The sequence below is a fragment of the Sceloporus undulatus genome, chromosome 2 (assembly GCF_019175285.1).
Source record: "Sceloporus undulatus isolate JIND9_A2432 ecotype Alabama chromosome 2, SceUnd_v1.1, whole genome shotgun sequence".
In the NCBI taxonomy this organism is placed as follows: Eukaryota; Metazoa; Chordata; class Lepidosauria; order Squamata; family Phrynosomatidae; genus Sceloporus; species Sceloporus undulatus.
In genome coordinates this window covers 277,820,190-277,837,208 of record NC_056523.1, presented here as the reverse complement: position 1 = coordinate 277,837,208, position 17,019 = coordinate 277,820,190, and the positions used below count along the sequence as shown (strand labels likewise).

General features: G+C 39.6%; 1 protein-coding gene across 1 annotated transcript in view; it reads left to right on the top strand.

Moving 5' to 3' along the window:
• Nucleotides 1-17,019, top strand: part of FAM81B (family with sequence similarity 81 member B) — a 35,898-nt gene that overhangs the window by 12,338 nt on the left and 6,541 nt on the right. Inside the window, exons 5-8 of the mRNA XM_042452377.1 lie at nt 8,009-8,127; nt 11,014-11,143; nt 13,401-13,507; nt 14,522-14,657. Of these exons, the coding sequence (XP_042308311.1) occupies nt 8,009-8,127; nt 11,014-11,143; nt 13,401-13,507; nt 14,522-14,657 (492 nt within the window). The remainder of the gene's footprint in view (nt 1-8,008; nt 8,128-11,013; nt 11,144-13,400; nt 13,508-14,521; nt 14,658-17,019) is intronic.

The window sequence follows — 17,019 nt, the reverse complement described above, 5'->3', positions numbered from 1 at the left end:
CCCTAGCACATCGCCAAGACATGCTAAGGGGCCCGTCTATTGAGGGCCCATGAAAACACTTTATTTCTGGCCTGACATGTTTCAGACACTGGTATTTCATCAACAGCACTGTATAAAGGCAAAGGTAAAGGTCATATATAAATAGGAACTGGATTAAAAATACACAAAATTCAAAGTTAAAATATCTGAAATATATTTAAGTTTCATTCTCACACATTTAAAATGATACAGAATTTTTTAGGAAAATATAACTCCTTTATCCAAAATGCATGAACCAGAAGTGTTTGGGATTTTGGATATATACAGTCAGCCCTCCCTATAAGTGGGCTTGCCTTCCATGGCAGAAATAATGGGGTGCGTACCTGCACTTCATGCCCTGTGCACCGCTGCAAGCATGCGCCCCATTATCTTCTATGAGGCTTGAGCATACACTCTTTTTCCCATATGTGGGGTGGTGGTGTTCAGAACGGATCCCCTGCCTATGGGGAGGGCAGACTTCTCTCTGAAGATGCCAGCCACAGATGCTGGTGAAAAGTCAGAAAGAAACTCTTCTAGAACATGGCCACATAGCCCAAAAAAGCCCACAAAAAACTATGGATGCTGGCCATGAAAGCCTTCGACTTCACATAGCCAAGAAATGTTCATATAATTCAGTAGATGCAGACAGGTGCCTCAAAAAACAAATAAACAAAAATGAGAAAGATATTCTGCTATTGTAAAGCAAAAAATGTAACCCTTCTCTGACCAGAATAAATTCAAATATCATTAAAATAGAAGTATACCCATTCTACAAAATTGGGTGTGCGTGTGTTAAATTCACATACTATTACAATCAGAGGTCTTTCAATCAATCAGAGGTCTAAAAATGTACTATGCACATCACATCATCTAAGTACATCATCTAGTTTAATGCTGAAGGCACTTCTGCAACATTTGCAGACTGTGGTGACTCTGCCCCTTGTGAGGGATTCTGAAAACTCAGAGTTGCTATGCACATGCAAAATGACGCACTGGAATTATGGACTATATTAACTCAGAGTGCACATTAGAACCTCCATCTGTGTACTGAATTTCTCATTCTGATACGGTAGTTTACTACACACAGGGGAATATTGTGTACAGGAACATCCAAAATGATCACCATGTGCAAACACCAGAGTTTGGAAAATTACTTTTTTTTTGGACTATGGGTTTGGATATTATTGACCCCCAAAATCTCTGGTATGCATGCATGCATGTGTGCGCACACATACACACACCTGTAGTCCAAAATTAGGAAAGTCCAGAATTCTACCACCTTGTCCTGTGCAAAATGTTTAGAATAGCTTTCATTGTGTTTCCAGACAAGGCCTTTGATGTGCTATTGCCTAGCCCTATTCAAAGCATTTTACAGAAAACCACTTGTAACTATCCTACGCTTTCCCTCTGTTTCTTCCATTTCCCCCCCAAACTACAGCATGGTGTACGTAGTGGTATGAGGAAGAGGAACATAAAAGCAAACCCGACTGAACAAAACCCCATGACAGGTTTGCCTTAGGGTTGACATAAGTCAGAAGCAACTTGAAGGCACACAACAACAAAAGAATATCTGTTAAGGAGAAAAAAATGCCTTTTGATTAGAAGAGCAAGTAACCTTCAATCTGGGACCTCACTACCACTCTTCTGGTCCTCCCTGCCTTAACTCTTGCTTTGATCCTCTTTGTTTGCACCAGTGTTGTGTATGAGAATGAGGAGGAAAGAGGAGCAGGGGGGCAGTTTTTTGTGGTCAGACATCCACAAAGCTAGAGATTTATTTCTCTCACACAGATATACATCAGCTTTTAAAAATCCCATCACAGTAATGAAATACTGTATTTCCTTTCACAAAGGTGGTTCTTAATCAGCTGCTCTTGCATGGGGATGTAAGGCTGACATAACGATGAATAATTTGGGGTCTTGGCAGAGAAAGCCACTAGGGAGAGTGTATGTTAACAGCCCTGTACTCAGAGTCATCACCAGTATAGGGAGGAAAGCATTAGCGATGAGACTCAGCATGAGGAGGTAAATGGAGAAGTGTTGTAAAATCCTAATGGGTTTCTCAGCTTGGGAAGCAGCAGCACAAACCAATCAACACTAACTTTATAGAAATAACAATAATATTAGTAAGGCAGAGACATTGTAGTCTGGGTTTGAAATAATGAGGAGAATCATAATTAAAAAGCCTTTAAAGGGTCTTAACAGTATTAGCTCAATTACTTTCATGAAATAATAATCACTTAGAAAGAGTGGAATGCAGAAAAGAAGACAAGGTTTTCTTCCCTTCTCCCATGGATTCAGAGAGAGAAGAGCAGTGTCAGAATTTTGTTGTGAGGTGGTCAACGCACAGCTGAAGTGAGAAAAGAAACAACAGCAGAATTTTTGTGATCCCTTTAGGCCAGAGCTTAGAAAAGCTACCTGTTTCAACTACAATTCCCAGAATGTTCCAGCCAGCATAGCTGCTGGCAATAGTAACAGGGAGATTCTGGGGGTTATTTATTTATTTATTTGCATCCCATATTTTTCCTGGAGTGGGACTCAAGGTAACTAGCAAAAATGCTAAAAGAAGAAAAACACATATCATAGTAAAATGTCATTAATTTTTTAAAAAGTGTAAATTCATTTAAACACATAAGAATAATCTTAAAGTTAAATGACATCCTACAGCTAATTAATCATTAAACATCCTTTTTGACTGGAAAGGTCTTTGCTTGCCAGAAAAAGGAGAGGAGAACGGGGTCTAGCCTAGCCCCTTGTGGAATTCCATATCTTGGGAGCAGACACCAAGAAAGCACTCTCCCATGTTCTCACCAACAAACTTGTGATAGTGGTGAGACTGAAAAGTAGCCCTCACCCAAGTATCTTAACATTCTGGCAATTTTCTTATAATCTAAACCTAGCAGATAACTTTAGCTATGGCTGTGAAATACGCATGGACCTAAGTGTGTCTTGCTAGGTGAATGAGCCACACAGAGCCTTTTATTTTTATATTGCTATAGGAAGCAATGGTTTCCTGCCTTGGGAAAAGACCACTCTACCTCTATTCATGATTTATCTACTCTACCTTTAGGTTTACATAGCATTTTTGTTGTTGTTGTGGCTTCAAGTTATTTCCATCTTATGGCAACTCTAAGGTGAACCTAGAACCATTGCCATCCTCTGAGGTTGAGAGAGTGTAACTTGCCTAAAGTCATCCAGTGGCTTTACATGGCTGAGCTTGGATTTGAACACTATTCTCCAGAGTCATGCTGGCTGGTATGTGTCGCTTCAAGTATAAACCCCATTAGGCTTGCTTTACAGAAACCCGGCTGGGAGACGATAGCAGTGTGACCTGGGCTAAGGCTCTCTCAGCCGGGTATGCTGTTAAGGAACAGGTGAAGGAAAGTGGGCGGGGAGGGGAGTGCCCTTGGTCCTCAAATCTCTCTTCACCCTGACTAGGAAACCTATCCAGAAAACGGACCACATCAAGTGTATTTACCTGACTCTGAAGGCTAGGGACAATCTGGGGATTCTGTTGGCATACCGTCCACCCCATAGCTTAACAGACTCCCTGGCTGAGCTGACACAGCTGGTCTTGGAGCTGGTGTTGGAGTCTCCCAGGCTGCTTGTCATGGGGGATCTCAACATCCCCTCCAAGTCCAGCTTATTAGATCTGACAGGTACAGCTTGGGAGTACACGGCTTCCATGACTGCCATGGGCCTGTCCCAAATAGTCTCAGGTCCAACACATTGTGCTGGTAATACACTCGATGTGGTCTTCAGTACAGATCAGGAACATCTGTGGGCAGAAGTAATTCATACTACTGCCCTATCATCAGGGACGTAGCTAGGATTTTAGGAAGGGGGGGGGGTCCAGACTAAGTGCCATCATTATAATGGGGCTTGAGTGCGGTGGCGCAGCAGCACACACCATTCATTTTTCTAATGGAAGGGGGGGTCCGGACCCCCAGAACCCCCCCCCCCCCTTGGCTACGTCCCTGCTATCATGGATGGATCACTTTCTGGTCAAGGTGGGACTGAAGGCCACTTTCCAGATCCCCCTCGGGGGTGGAGGACCTATTAGAATAGTCCACCCATGAATACTGATGGAACCCAAAAGGTTCCAGGAAGCCCTAGAGGGATTTATGGTTAGGAACGACGGTGTTCTGTCGACGCCCTGGTTGATACCTGGAATAATGATCTTACCAGGACCATAGACATTATCACGAGCATCCTTTCCAGCCGGCTTCAAATAAAAAACCATGGTACACAGAAGATCTTCATAGATTGAAGCGGAAAGTGCAGTGACTAGAGTGCCACTGGCGGAAACAGCAACGCTTATCTGACAAGACACACCATGGAGACTATTTAGATTTCATGGAGTGGCAATAGATGCAGCAAAGAATTCTTTCTATGCTGTACATATTGCGTCCACAGAGTTTCATCCAGCAGAGATATTTAGGGTGGTTAAAGAGTTAACCCGATCGTCTCCCACCATAAACTTATTATTGGAACCAGTTAAAGCCCTGCTGTGATGCTTTTAATGACTTTTTTTTGCAGACAAAATTTCTCATATAAAGGCTGATGATGTGGGGATTGTAGCAGAAATGGAAAGAGAGGTGTTCAGTGACTGTGGGTTATATTAGACTGGATCACTTTGAGTTTGTAAATACTGATGAAGTGGACAAGATTCTTGGAAGTGTTAGGAAGACAACATGCCCCCTCGATACTTGCCCATCATGGTTGACCTCCCAGGGAGGGGATCCAACAAAATTACTACTACAATCTATACTTAATGCATCCCTCAGGGAGGGGAGATTTCCATTGAAACTAAAGGAAGTGGTTGTTAGACCGCGTTTGAAAAAACCCTCCATGGATCCCCTGGTGAGAATTAATTATAGGCCAATCTTCCTCTTACCATTCTTAGGCAAAATGATTGAGAGGGCGGTTGCCTTCCAGCTCCAAGCTGTATTGGATAAAGCCAATTATCTAGACCCATTTCAAACCAGCTTCAGGGCAGGATACGGAGTGGAGACTGCCATGGTCGCCTTAGCTGATGATCTCTGTCTGGGCATCGACGGGGGGAATGCGACCATGTTGGTGCTCTTGGACATCTCGGTGGCTTTCTGGAATGCCTGAGGGATTAGGCATTGGGGACACTGTGCTCCAGTGGCTCCAGTCCTACCTCTAAGGCAGATTCCAGATGGTGAGGCTGGGGGACAGCTGCTCTTCCAAGAGAGAGCTGACAAACGGCATCCCTCAGGGCGCCATTCTGTCCCCCATGCTGTTTAATGTTTACATGAAGCCGCTGGGAGATATCATCCAGAGACATGGGGGGGCGGTGTCATCAGTACGCTGATGATTCCCAAATCTATTTCTCTATGTCTCCGAATGTTGCAGTGACTAAGGATGGCATCTCTCCTCTGGATGCCTGCATTGGGTCGTTAATGGGCTGGATGAGGGAAAACAAACTCAGGCTGAATCCAGAGAAAATGGAGGTACTTGCAATGGAGTTTTGTCAACCAGTCCTGGATGGGGTACACTTCCCCTAAAGGATGAGGTTCACAGTTTGGGAATACTCCTGGATCTCTCTTTGCAGTAGTCATCTCAAATAGATGCAAAAGTTAGGAGTGCCTGGTATCAGATTCGGTTGATACGCCAACTGCGTCCCTACCTGGACTGAAAGGACCTTGAAGCAGTGGTACATGCACTGGTAATCTCTCGTTTAGATTTCTGTAATGTGCTCTACTTGGGGCTACCCTTATACCAAGTTCGGAAGCTTCAATTGATTCAAAATGCGGCAGCCATATAGTTCACCGGTACATCTAGGTTTTACCATATAACACCAGTGTTGAAATCTCTTTACTGGCTGCCAGTTAGCTTCCGGGCACAGTACAAGGTGTTGGTAATCCTCTTTAAAGCTCTACATGGCTCGGGTCCGAGTTACTTGTGGGAACACTCTCCCTACACAATCCGCCCCGCACACTTAGAACATCTGGGAAGTATTTATTGGAACATCATAACACTAGGTTAATGACAACTTCCCATAGGGCATTTACTGCTGTGGTTCCAAAATTATGGAACAGCTTACCGGAAGAGATCCGTCTTATCACTACCTTAGAGGCTTTTAAGAAGGCACTCAAAGCGGATCTCTTCCAGCAGGCTTATCCACCGGACTCCATATAAAAGGTTAGGACGATTGCTCCACTCCTGATTATGATTGTTGGCTATTGATGAATTGCTGAATTGCTGAATTGTTATTTTAGAGAACTAATAGGAATGTCGGTTAATTCAGTATTAGTGTTTTCTTGATCATATTTTGTATCACTTTTACTGATGTAATCCCGCCTCTATCCTTGGGAGAGGCAGAAAATATAAATAAACTTCATCATCATCATCATCATCATCATCATTATTATTATTATTATTATTATTAACTTCAGTGAGAGTTATGCCCAGGTAAATGAGTATATGCTGTCACTCTGTGACTCTGTGAAGTGAAGTGGGGTGGACAGAATATTCAGTTTAGAAGACTATGAAAAACTGCCTTTGAGCGTAAATGGATTTCCTTACTTAGCTAGAACTATGTCACAGAGTGGATTCTTGTGTGGGAACTCTGCTGAAGATTCTTACTTATTTCTGCAAGTCTGTTCCCATTCAGTCATGTTCAGAGCTATTTGCCTTAAGGACATTGTTATTGGTGTGCTAGGTGTCAAAGTTTTGCTGTATAATAATTACATACATATCTACTGGCATTTTACAATCTGCAAAAGGTCATTGTGCCATCATCATCATCAGGCTTAATTCTTTGTGTTTAAAATTGCACGCTTCAGCAGATCGGTCTATTCCCATCCAATTTCCACAATAGTTGTCTTTTAATGACTGGCCTGAGGGTTTTTTAAACTCTTCTGTCCTGAAGCTAATAGTCTAGTTTAAATGTTCCCCATCTAGGCTCCCTAAGCAAGTGAGAATAAAATCAACTGGACCTATATATACCCCGTTTAGCTAAGATCTTTCTTAGATTTTGTGTTTTTATTTTAATGGCACACTCTGAGCAACTATGATATATGTTTAATGTGCCATGTTTAATGTCATCACTAGGACCCATCCCCTTAGTCTCAGGTTTTGGGCCCAAAGTCTCAGGGACCAGGATGCCCCTGACTTGGCAACCTTAAATTTCAACTAGGTTCTGTCAACAGAGAGTGAAATGTAACAGAGTTTCACACTAATTCAAGATATGGTATTCTCCCCCCCCCCCCATTTTGGATGACAGAAAAACAACCCTTCTTATTCCACATTTTCATACACTTTCATACCTTCATTTCCACTAAACTGGCAAATCCAGTTCATTGATGATCCTGTTGGTCTGAGTGTTGATTTGTTTGCCATGAAAGACACACATCATGTCATGTGTTTAGTCCTTAACTGCCTCCCAGCTTCTTACCCTCTTTCAAGATTTTCTTTTATAATATACAATTATGGCATATGATTCCACTTTAATTGCCTTAGCTAAATCTGATGGAATCCTGGATTTTGCAACTGAGGAAGAGGTACTGTATTTAGAATTCCAGAGAGCTCTAGTGCATCACTGAACTACTAATCTCAGGATTCCATAGAATGCAGCCATGGTGATTAAAGGAGAATTATAATTGTGGACTCTGAACTCTCTGAACTGGATAAAAATGTTATATTTGCAAAATAATTAGAAGCTCTGGCTATGTGGGGACAGACAAATTCCATCCTGGATTAACAACTAATCTGAGAAACCTGTTACACTTTTTGTAAGGTAAATGAATTGCTTCCACACATTAACACATTCTAATCAGATTAGACGAATAGACTATTTAGAATATGTGGTTTGTTGTTTTATATACTCTTAATAAAGAGATTGGTAGCAAAAGAGTAACTCATCTGGTTCCAAAATTTGATCATTCACGTATGATTGCACCCTTTTATATAACAGCAAACTGAACACATACAAGTACAGTTATTTATAATCTTGATAAAATTATAGGAGCTGGAGAGACAAATAAAAGCCAGAGATGATATGACATCAGGAACTAATTTCGCTATGCAGAGCCTGGACCTTAAACACCTGCAGGGAGTTGGGGATCTACGTGGGAGAGTGGCAAGGTAAATTCAGTATAATTGTAACAATTGTGTAAACTGTAATTGTGGAAGTCTATCTTGGCAGGAGCTACACTCACACAGCATATTTTATCTTGTCAGGAATGAAACATGTGAAGGCACTGAGAGGAGAGGAGAAGATTGGAAACATTTGTTTCTGTAATGAATGACGTTGTTTTAGTGTTACATCTTAAACTCAATGTGTGGTTAATGATAACTACAGTCAATTGAAACAAGCCAGCATCACAAATTATAACAAATGTTGAACTGGCAATACCACTAGTAGGGCAAGTTGATGCTAAGTATATATTTTTAAAAGCTTTTTGAAAAGCAGATGGAATTTTTTATTCTCAATTTTTGCATGCTGCAAATCTAAATAAATAATAATTCTAAGTAAATAAATCTAAATTGCACCAACCTGCTACAGGGTACCAATGCTAGGGTGGATTTTGAATGTACACTTTTGCTTCAATAATATCAAAATAAGGTTTTCACAATTGGTCTTGGGCTGGCACAGAGACACAACATTAGGTACAACATGGATAAACACTGAAATCTGTGGTACTTCATAATTAACAGAGCAGGCAGTGATCTTGATCATAAGCACTAATTCCCTTGAATAATGATGATTCTTCCACTTCTTTTTTTTAAAAAAAAAAATAGAGAGGGGACCATGCAAAAATCTCTAGCTAAGCACAACTTCTTGACTTTGCAGCACCATGGCTGGCTTTAGTAGATGCATTTCAATAGCTCATTTCTAATGGGACTGAAAATGAGTGATTGCTCTTAGGATAAGCTAGCTGCAATGAACTGATTTATACCTGTATAAGAGCACTTTTTGCATATTGCTTGCCATCACTCTTCTCTTTATGAAATGTTGAGCTGGCGTTCCTTCCAGCACTGGAAATGCACCAGCTGAAAAGATCCAAGAAGAAATAGACAGATACTGAGCACTTCTACTGAACAGGATATATGTGGATTTCTCTAGAATTATTTGAGCTGATATAGTGTTGTCCTGACTGAATTAATAATTGAATTAAGATAATGCACAAACAAGCCAAAGAGGTCCTAGGCAGTTCTTTGCTAGGCTGGTTAGAGAGCAGGAGCAAGGTTCCTGGCATCATCCAGTCAAGGTGGCCAGACACCACATGCCACCCTCCCGCCCTACCATAGAGGGAGGAAGAGGAGAAATTGAGGAATATAGTGGTGGTGGTTCTAGCAACCTTTGCATCCACTTCTTTTTTCTTTCCGCAGTCTATGAGGGCCATTAGAACTGTTGCTGTTGTCCTCCCCTCCTTCTTTTTCTGTGGAAGGGAAGATGCAAAGGTGCATGCATATTTTTGGGAGTGAAAATGCCAATGGCTGTAGTGGTTGCTTTTTGAAAGATGAGCAGGTCCTTCAAGGACCACGGAGGAAACAAGTCAGGTATGGGGGACCCTTTTGGCTCCTTGCCCTCATCCTAGGCCTGAAAACAGAGCAGGGACAAGGAATCTGTGGCCTTCCAGAAATTAGTATAATGTCCAGTGGTAAGAAGTCACCAGCTCAATAAGAGTTGCAATAGAATGTGTTAGGCAAAACTGCCCATTATTTTTATCCTAAATTGGGGGCCAAACAGACCGTCCCTTTGTTCCGGCTTGGGGGTGGTGTCAGAGTGCGGCATTTAGACAGTGCACATTCTGATGCTGATGCCAAGTTGGCATCATGCCACCTGCCTGACAGTGGCCAGCTTTGCGGTGCTTCAGTGGCATGGCGTTTATATGCCTCACGCTGCAGGAGCGCTGCAAAAGTGAGGCGATGGGAGAAAAGCTGGCTTTTTGCTGGCTCAAAATGGACCAGCATTTTAGTCCTTTTTGTACCTGCAAAAAGCTAAGTCAACACCTCAACCATCGCAGATTTCCAAAGCCCATCAGAAAATATTCTTTTTAAACATCTGAAACCTATCAAGAAAGGAGTGAAGCAAATCTATTTCAGCCAAGAACTTCACAATAATATCATAGGTTCTGAAAAGGCCTCACTCAGTGTTGCCAGTCATTGTATCTTAGATGGTTAAGGCACACAGAACAAACCCTCAGTATTGCTATAATATCTTTTGCAATTAAACTTGTATCAGATTATCCAGGGCTTTATAAGAGCCAACACTAACATTTTACATTGGCCATGGAAATCAACCTCATTGTCACTGAGTCATGGACTTAAAGGTGTCCTTGATGGTCTTTTAGTCCAATGGTTCTCAAATGGTGAGGCAGGATCCCCGGGGGGCGTGAGAGTTGCTCAAGGGGGATAGTAGACTTGGAGGCCCTGATCTCTGCTCATCCTCCTCTCAAATTTTTATATGTAAATTTATATGTGCATTGAGTTGAATATTCTTTTTTTAAAAAATGTTCTGATTTGAATGATATTATTTCCTTATAAAATGTTTAAAAACTGAATATACCTGAAAGTGCAAATGCAAATAAGCACACTAATTTTTTTTCCTTATTCATATACCATGTTGAGGGGGCGAGGCAACATCCACATGTAGTTGTAAAATGTGGTTCCAAGGGTAAAATGTTTGAGTACCACTGCTTTAGTCAATTACCATAGATGGCTGGCCGACATCTTATCAAAACTGCTGTTAAGTACTCCATGAAATATGATTAACAGTTTGCTGGCTTCATGAACTATCACTTGTGGTTTCAAATAACTTTTCAAAGATGAACCAATGTCAAGTATTTTGGATAGGAGTGCCTTCAGGTATGAGTCAAGTAGCTAAATATGTGACATGTGAACTCTTCCTTAGGAAAAGAAATTACTGGTTTGGATAGATACATCATGGTGCCAAGAATTTTGGGATGGGTTAGGTTTAAGGATTCTTAGCATACTTAGTATATTTTCTTCAATTCTCATTTCTAGATGTGATGCCAGTATTGCAAAACTCTCTGGAGATATAAATATCATTAGGCATGAGATTTCAAAACTAGAAAAAGAAATTCAAACTAACCAGTCCTCCTTGGAAAATTACACCAACAATGTGGAGATGAAGGTAAGTGGGAAATGTTTACTTTATCTTAATTTGTAATGTATATTTGCCAGCCCAACCTTTCCCCGGTTTTAAACTCCTGATAGGTTTTAATAAAAGGCAAATACAGAATTATTATTTTTTACACTCTAGTGTGTGTATAAAGCTTAGTGGTTATTTGACGACCTAACAATCCAGATTTCAATAACAATATGAACAGTGCAATACTTTTTTTAGAGCATGGAGATCCTGCAGTGATGCTATATTACCCTCATTACAATATTAATTATTTCAACAGCACTTAAAACTGAGTACTGTGGAAAAGTGCTTATGGATTTGTCAAGAATTAATAATACAAAACTGTAAAACAGAAAAAAAAAACACCTCTGAGATCTTTTCTTAAACATAAAAACCCCGATATTCTAAAAAGATCACAGCTTTACGGTTATGGGACATTTTTAAAATTTATTTATGAAACTGAAATAGTTAAGGAAACAGTTAAAATGATTTTTCACATGGTAGGAAAAAGAAATTAAAAAGTGGGTGGGTGTGAGGGGGAGGGCTAAAAACAAATAAATGGAGGAAATATTATTATGTCAGGAATTAGTTAACAGATGAGAACAATTTTGAGATAGGATGTAATTAAATTGTTGGCTTGTAAGGTAAAATGTTTATATTAATAAACTCATATAATATGTTTTTAAAAATTATAAAAATATTTATGTGTATGTAGTTAATGACAACTAAGTCAAGTGTGAAAGCCTAAGTCCTAGAGTATAGAATTTCTTGTGATCATATGAAAACTGTATTCAAACATCCTATCTGGTAATAGCAACAAAAGTTCATTTATTTAGAGTTGGGGGACAAGCTGACACTATATGATATTGAAATTAATCTTGGGTTAATACTACCTACTTGCTTTGAGATACAGTAGGTTATTGTTATCTGCTGGTGTTTGGTTCCAGGACCGCCTTTCCATGGATACCAAAATCCCTGGATGCCCAAGATCCAATATGGATTTTTGTGTGTGTGTGTGTGTGTGGATATTTTTGAACCATGGTTTGTTGAATCCTTGGATGCAGAATCCTTGGATACAGATGGCCAATTCTACATAAATCTGCAATAAACCCTCAGTACCAGTGTCCCCATTCGGAGCCATTGGACCGATTCTAGTGCCAGAGCATCCTGAAAGAGCCCACTGCTGCCTATTCTGGATCAGGGTAATGCTTAAATTTCTCACTATGCCCTGGACCAATTGGAATTAGTCCTGCCCACTGAAAAATGTTCCTGACAGTATTATAAGCAAGATACTCCATATTTCTGAATGTAAAGCTTTTTTAAAATTATGGAAGTTTTTATTCATATATAATCCATATGAAGATCTGACATGAATTTTCAGATGTTTGTTGTACTAATAGCAAATGGGTCTTCCATGTGTGTGTGTATTAGTCCTACATATTATTCACAAGTCTGAATAATTTTGTTGTAAACTGGGAGTTATTCAGGTCCATCTCCTGGAGTTAACTAGCTGCATTCAAGAATGAAGTTATTCTTTAGGAAGCATTACATGGTGGGTCCTATTTTTGGCTCCAGTCCTAATAATGTTCAAAGGGATTGATGATTGGTATTTTTAACATATAAACTATCCATTATTCCTATGTCTCCTGTTGTTCTTGTTGCCACATTATCATTTTTCTCAAAGGGTAATTATTCCCAAGAGAATGTAAGAGAAAATGTTTCACCTCTAAAATGTAAGGAGCATGTTTGAGACCTGCCCTTTTCACTAAATTTATAAAAGTTACACTGTCAGTTGAAAACAAAATAAATACATGTCAGGATCATATGAAACAGAATACCAAATTAAGTAAATGTGAAGTCACTCCTTTAATCCAGAGAAACCTCAAGGGATATGGGACCAAAAAAAAAAAAAAAAGGGGGGGGGGATGCCCCAGGAAGAAATACATTTAAAAAAAGAAAGTGAGAGCGTGCTAATCTGCACATTTTGAAATAAACACATGCTGCATCTCTCTCCATTTTAGTTTTCCTTGTGAAGTTTAGTAGTCTACTTACAAAATTAAATCCAAGGAATGAATGCTGGAAACTAATTTTTCACAAATTCATAGCAAGCCTTTATTATTCAGCCAAATCAATTCTGAGAAAAGAAAAATAGGCCCTGCTTGAAATTCTGGCTTTTCCCACATCACTGCAGCAATAATGTGTATTTAATGTAAGTGCTGGACTTCTGCCTCATAAAGACTGTTCCCTGTTGAATTCTTATTAGGTAATGCAGCTTTTAGGCAAGATAGAAACTTCTAACTCAGAACAAAGCTCAAATTTAAAGACAATACAGGGAAATCAGCATCATGAACTGCAGCTCCTAGATCTCAAGTAAGTGATTGAAGCTGTTGAATTCTGTTAATACACGGGTAGAGTGCTTTAGAGACTGATAGCACTGCATTCATTTGCAAAAGAAAATCATTAATTTACATTTTGTATATCTGTGCAGACTAAGGAGAAGAAAACTTTTGTAGAAAATAACAATCATGACTGAAATCCTTTTGGGGAGTTATGAACCCATAATCTGGAGTTACATATTAATTACTGTGTGGTGCTCATGATCCCTATGTATTCCCTAGTTTAGAGAATAAACTGATAATCTCCACTTACCAAGAAACAGCCACTGCTATTGATGGGGGTCCACTCCTGTCACATCAGCTGACTGATGTTTCCACCCCCGTCCCATGAGAAATCTCTGGCAAGAGGGGGCAAATGCAACAGAGACCCCTCTTCTGACTGTCACAACAGAGAACACTCACAAGATGGTGTAGGACCATTAGTCAGCTGCTACCCAAGCAACAGAGAAATGAACCCCTGTTGATCATAGGGGCTGTTTTCCTGTAAGTGGGGTTGGGGGTAGCTGGGCCAGAATTCACTGTTTCAGAATCTTATATTTGGCTTTTTAAATTTTTGATTGTGGTTAGTAATGACACAGTTTAATAGTTTTATTTGGAGAGTTTGCCTCTTCGGATTTTGTGTGTGTGTGTGTGTCCTCCAGATTACTTGTTCTTACATGCTTCAGGTTGCACTGATACCTCCCAGTTACTATTAACTGGGAGAGGTTTAGCACCAGCATAGGTTGTGCCTTCTATAGATCTGGCCTCCTGTGCTAATCACATCTATTTTTCCCTAGTGATATTTTAACAGTAATTCATATTATATTATATGAATAAAATTCTTATTATATTTTGTTGTTATTATATTAATGTGTGCCTTCAAGTCATTTCCTCCTTATGGCAACCCTAAGGCGAACCTATCATGGGGTTTTCTTGGCAAGATTTGTTCAGAGGAGGTTTGCTATTGTGTTCACTAATTGTAATAAAGGTAATTCTCTTTAAATATTAGGATAAATGGTGTTCTAAATGACTTTAAGGATCGAATTCAAAATCAACAGAAGTGGATAGAAAATGAAGTGAGGAGATATGAACAAGAGCAAACCTACTTCATAAATCAGATTCTTGGCACAATGAAAGACAGACTGGTAAGAATGCTTATAACTTTTAAGTCCCATGCAAACTCTGATAGATCTAGAAAGGCCTGCCAAAATTCACCCCTTGTTTAAATAATTATTGTAGTAAAGCAAAGCTTTTCAGCAAGAAGTATAAGCTGAAATCTTAATAAAGTGGGTTCTTGGTATCTGCTGGAGTATGGTTCCAAGACCTTTCATGCATACCAAAATCCGTGCGTGGTCAAGTCCCATTATATAGAGTGATGGTGTCCTTTATATAAAATGGCATGTTAAGTTTGCTTATTGAAATATTTTGAAGTTGTGCATGGTTGAATCCATGGATGCAGAGTCCATGGATACAAAGGGCCAATTGTACTTTCAGCGAGCAGACAAAGCATAATAGTGTTCCCTTAAACAGTGAGGTTGCAGAGAAGGAATAACATTCGGGCAAAGAAAAATCTGGAAGCTGAGTCTTGTAGGATGACTTGAGAAGAAAGAATACATATACAAAGGAGATGTAGAACAATAAAAGGTGGTCTGATTTGATTAGCATAGATTGAAACTCCATGATCTTTGCAACAATTTAGTTCTTGGCCCAAATCATGCATTGTGCTAACTGATGTTTGCTAGTGCAGCAGGATTTTCTTTCCTTCCCATCCGAAAACCTGAAACCTTGCTCTGGAGGTTTTCCTCATCATCTGGATGCACAAGTTGATAAAAAGAAAAAGAAAAAGAAAGGCAATCACTCTCCTCTTGGTTCTGCTGACAGACTCAGTTCTGATAGCAGAATAATATTGTGTCCTACCTTTTGTGGTTAAGATACAGCTGTCAACAAGAAATGTTAAAACAATACTTCAATTAAACAAGGAATTCTAATAACACATGGATTTTAAGTTCTCTTATCTTCTGCTATGGATGTTCTTCCTTCAATGACTGGTAAAACCGGATGCTTTCTCTTAAATAAATCTCCTACAGATGGCAGTGTGCCCACTTTTCAAAGAACTGCATTCAAAATTACAGTCCAAGTTCTTGGCAACAGAACTCTTGGCTCCATACAAGTACTTAAGTAGAGTGTTTAGCTGTAGGAAATCCCTGTTCCAAAATCAAGGTTTCCAACATTTATCTGAATTAAATTCCTCACATAGAGAGGGAAATCAAATGAGGGTACTGTCACGTTCTTGCAGGTTGTTTGTACCTGAATCATCGTGCTTTCTTTCTGGAAATCCAAACAATGCCTTCCTTGTCCAAATTTGTGTGGTCGCCAAATGAACTGTAGCTCTTTTTTAATGTTATGATAGACCCAATAATTTAAAATAACACACACTATTATGATGACATTTACCTCACATTTACCTATACTCCTTACTTTGAAAATATGCTAACAACCTGAAGACTTAGAAAAAATAAAGACTATAGAAGATTCTCAGTCTAACTAGTGGCTGGGAGTCTCTAAGCTGGATCCAGGCACGACGTACTGGTGTCTGCTAGCTGCTTCTCTTCCTCTCTGATTACCTCAGTAATTGGGGAGTACTGGAGTCATAGACCCCTGAATGTAAGTCTTCAGGTTGTTAGCATATTTTCAAAGTAAGGAGTATTAAACTTTGACCTTTAACTTTGTCTGGATAGGAACATGATTGCTGCAATTTAAAATATTTTAATTTGGGGTCAAAGGCTTCCATAACTTTGCAAACCATGCCAAATCAAGCAGAAAGAGAAGAAAGATTTGGGGAAGACTCTGCAAAGGAGAGAGAATGCATTTACATTATTATTTCCAAATACCCTTTAAGTCTAAAAATGTCTCCTCTAGAGAAATAGATTGGTTGAGGGAGGGAAATAACTTCTTGAAGAGAAATTGGTTACATGTTTTCTGGGAATATGGGGATATTAAAAGTGTACCCTCCACTCTGAAAGCCTTCACTGATTCCTTCCTCCCTGAATGTGAAATTGGGGGTGGGTGGGGGGGGTTGACAACAATACTGTTTTCTTAGAAAATGTGAAGAACTACATAAATAGATGCTATCCTTTGTCAATAGCCCCACACAAGTACTCAGTGCTATTGACCCTTATTAACAGGGACACTTTTTTAGGACAGACATTTTTTGCTAAGTTCCTCAGCCACAGTGCATTGCCTTCGCTTACTGTGATAAAGGTTCACAACCTACTTTCCACAACTCAGATTATACTAGTAGACAGAAACATGCATGCTTCCTTTTTAAAAGAAATACTTTATGTGTCATACAAAAACTGTTTTATCTCCCATTTCCCTAACCTGAGGCTGGTTTTCTAAAAAAATTATTTACATTGATGTCAATATATTTCTCATTCCATCTTCTACTCCTCTTCCTCACCTTATTTTGTACACTGTGCATTGTGCTCATTGTATTTTAGAAAGAGC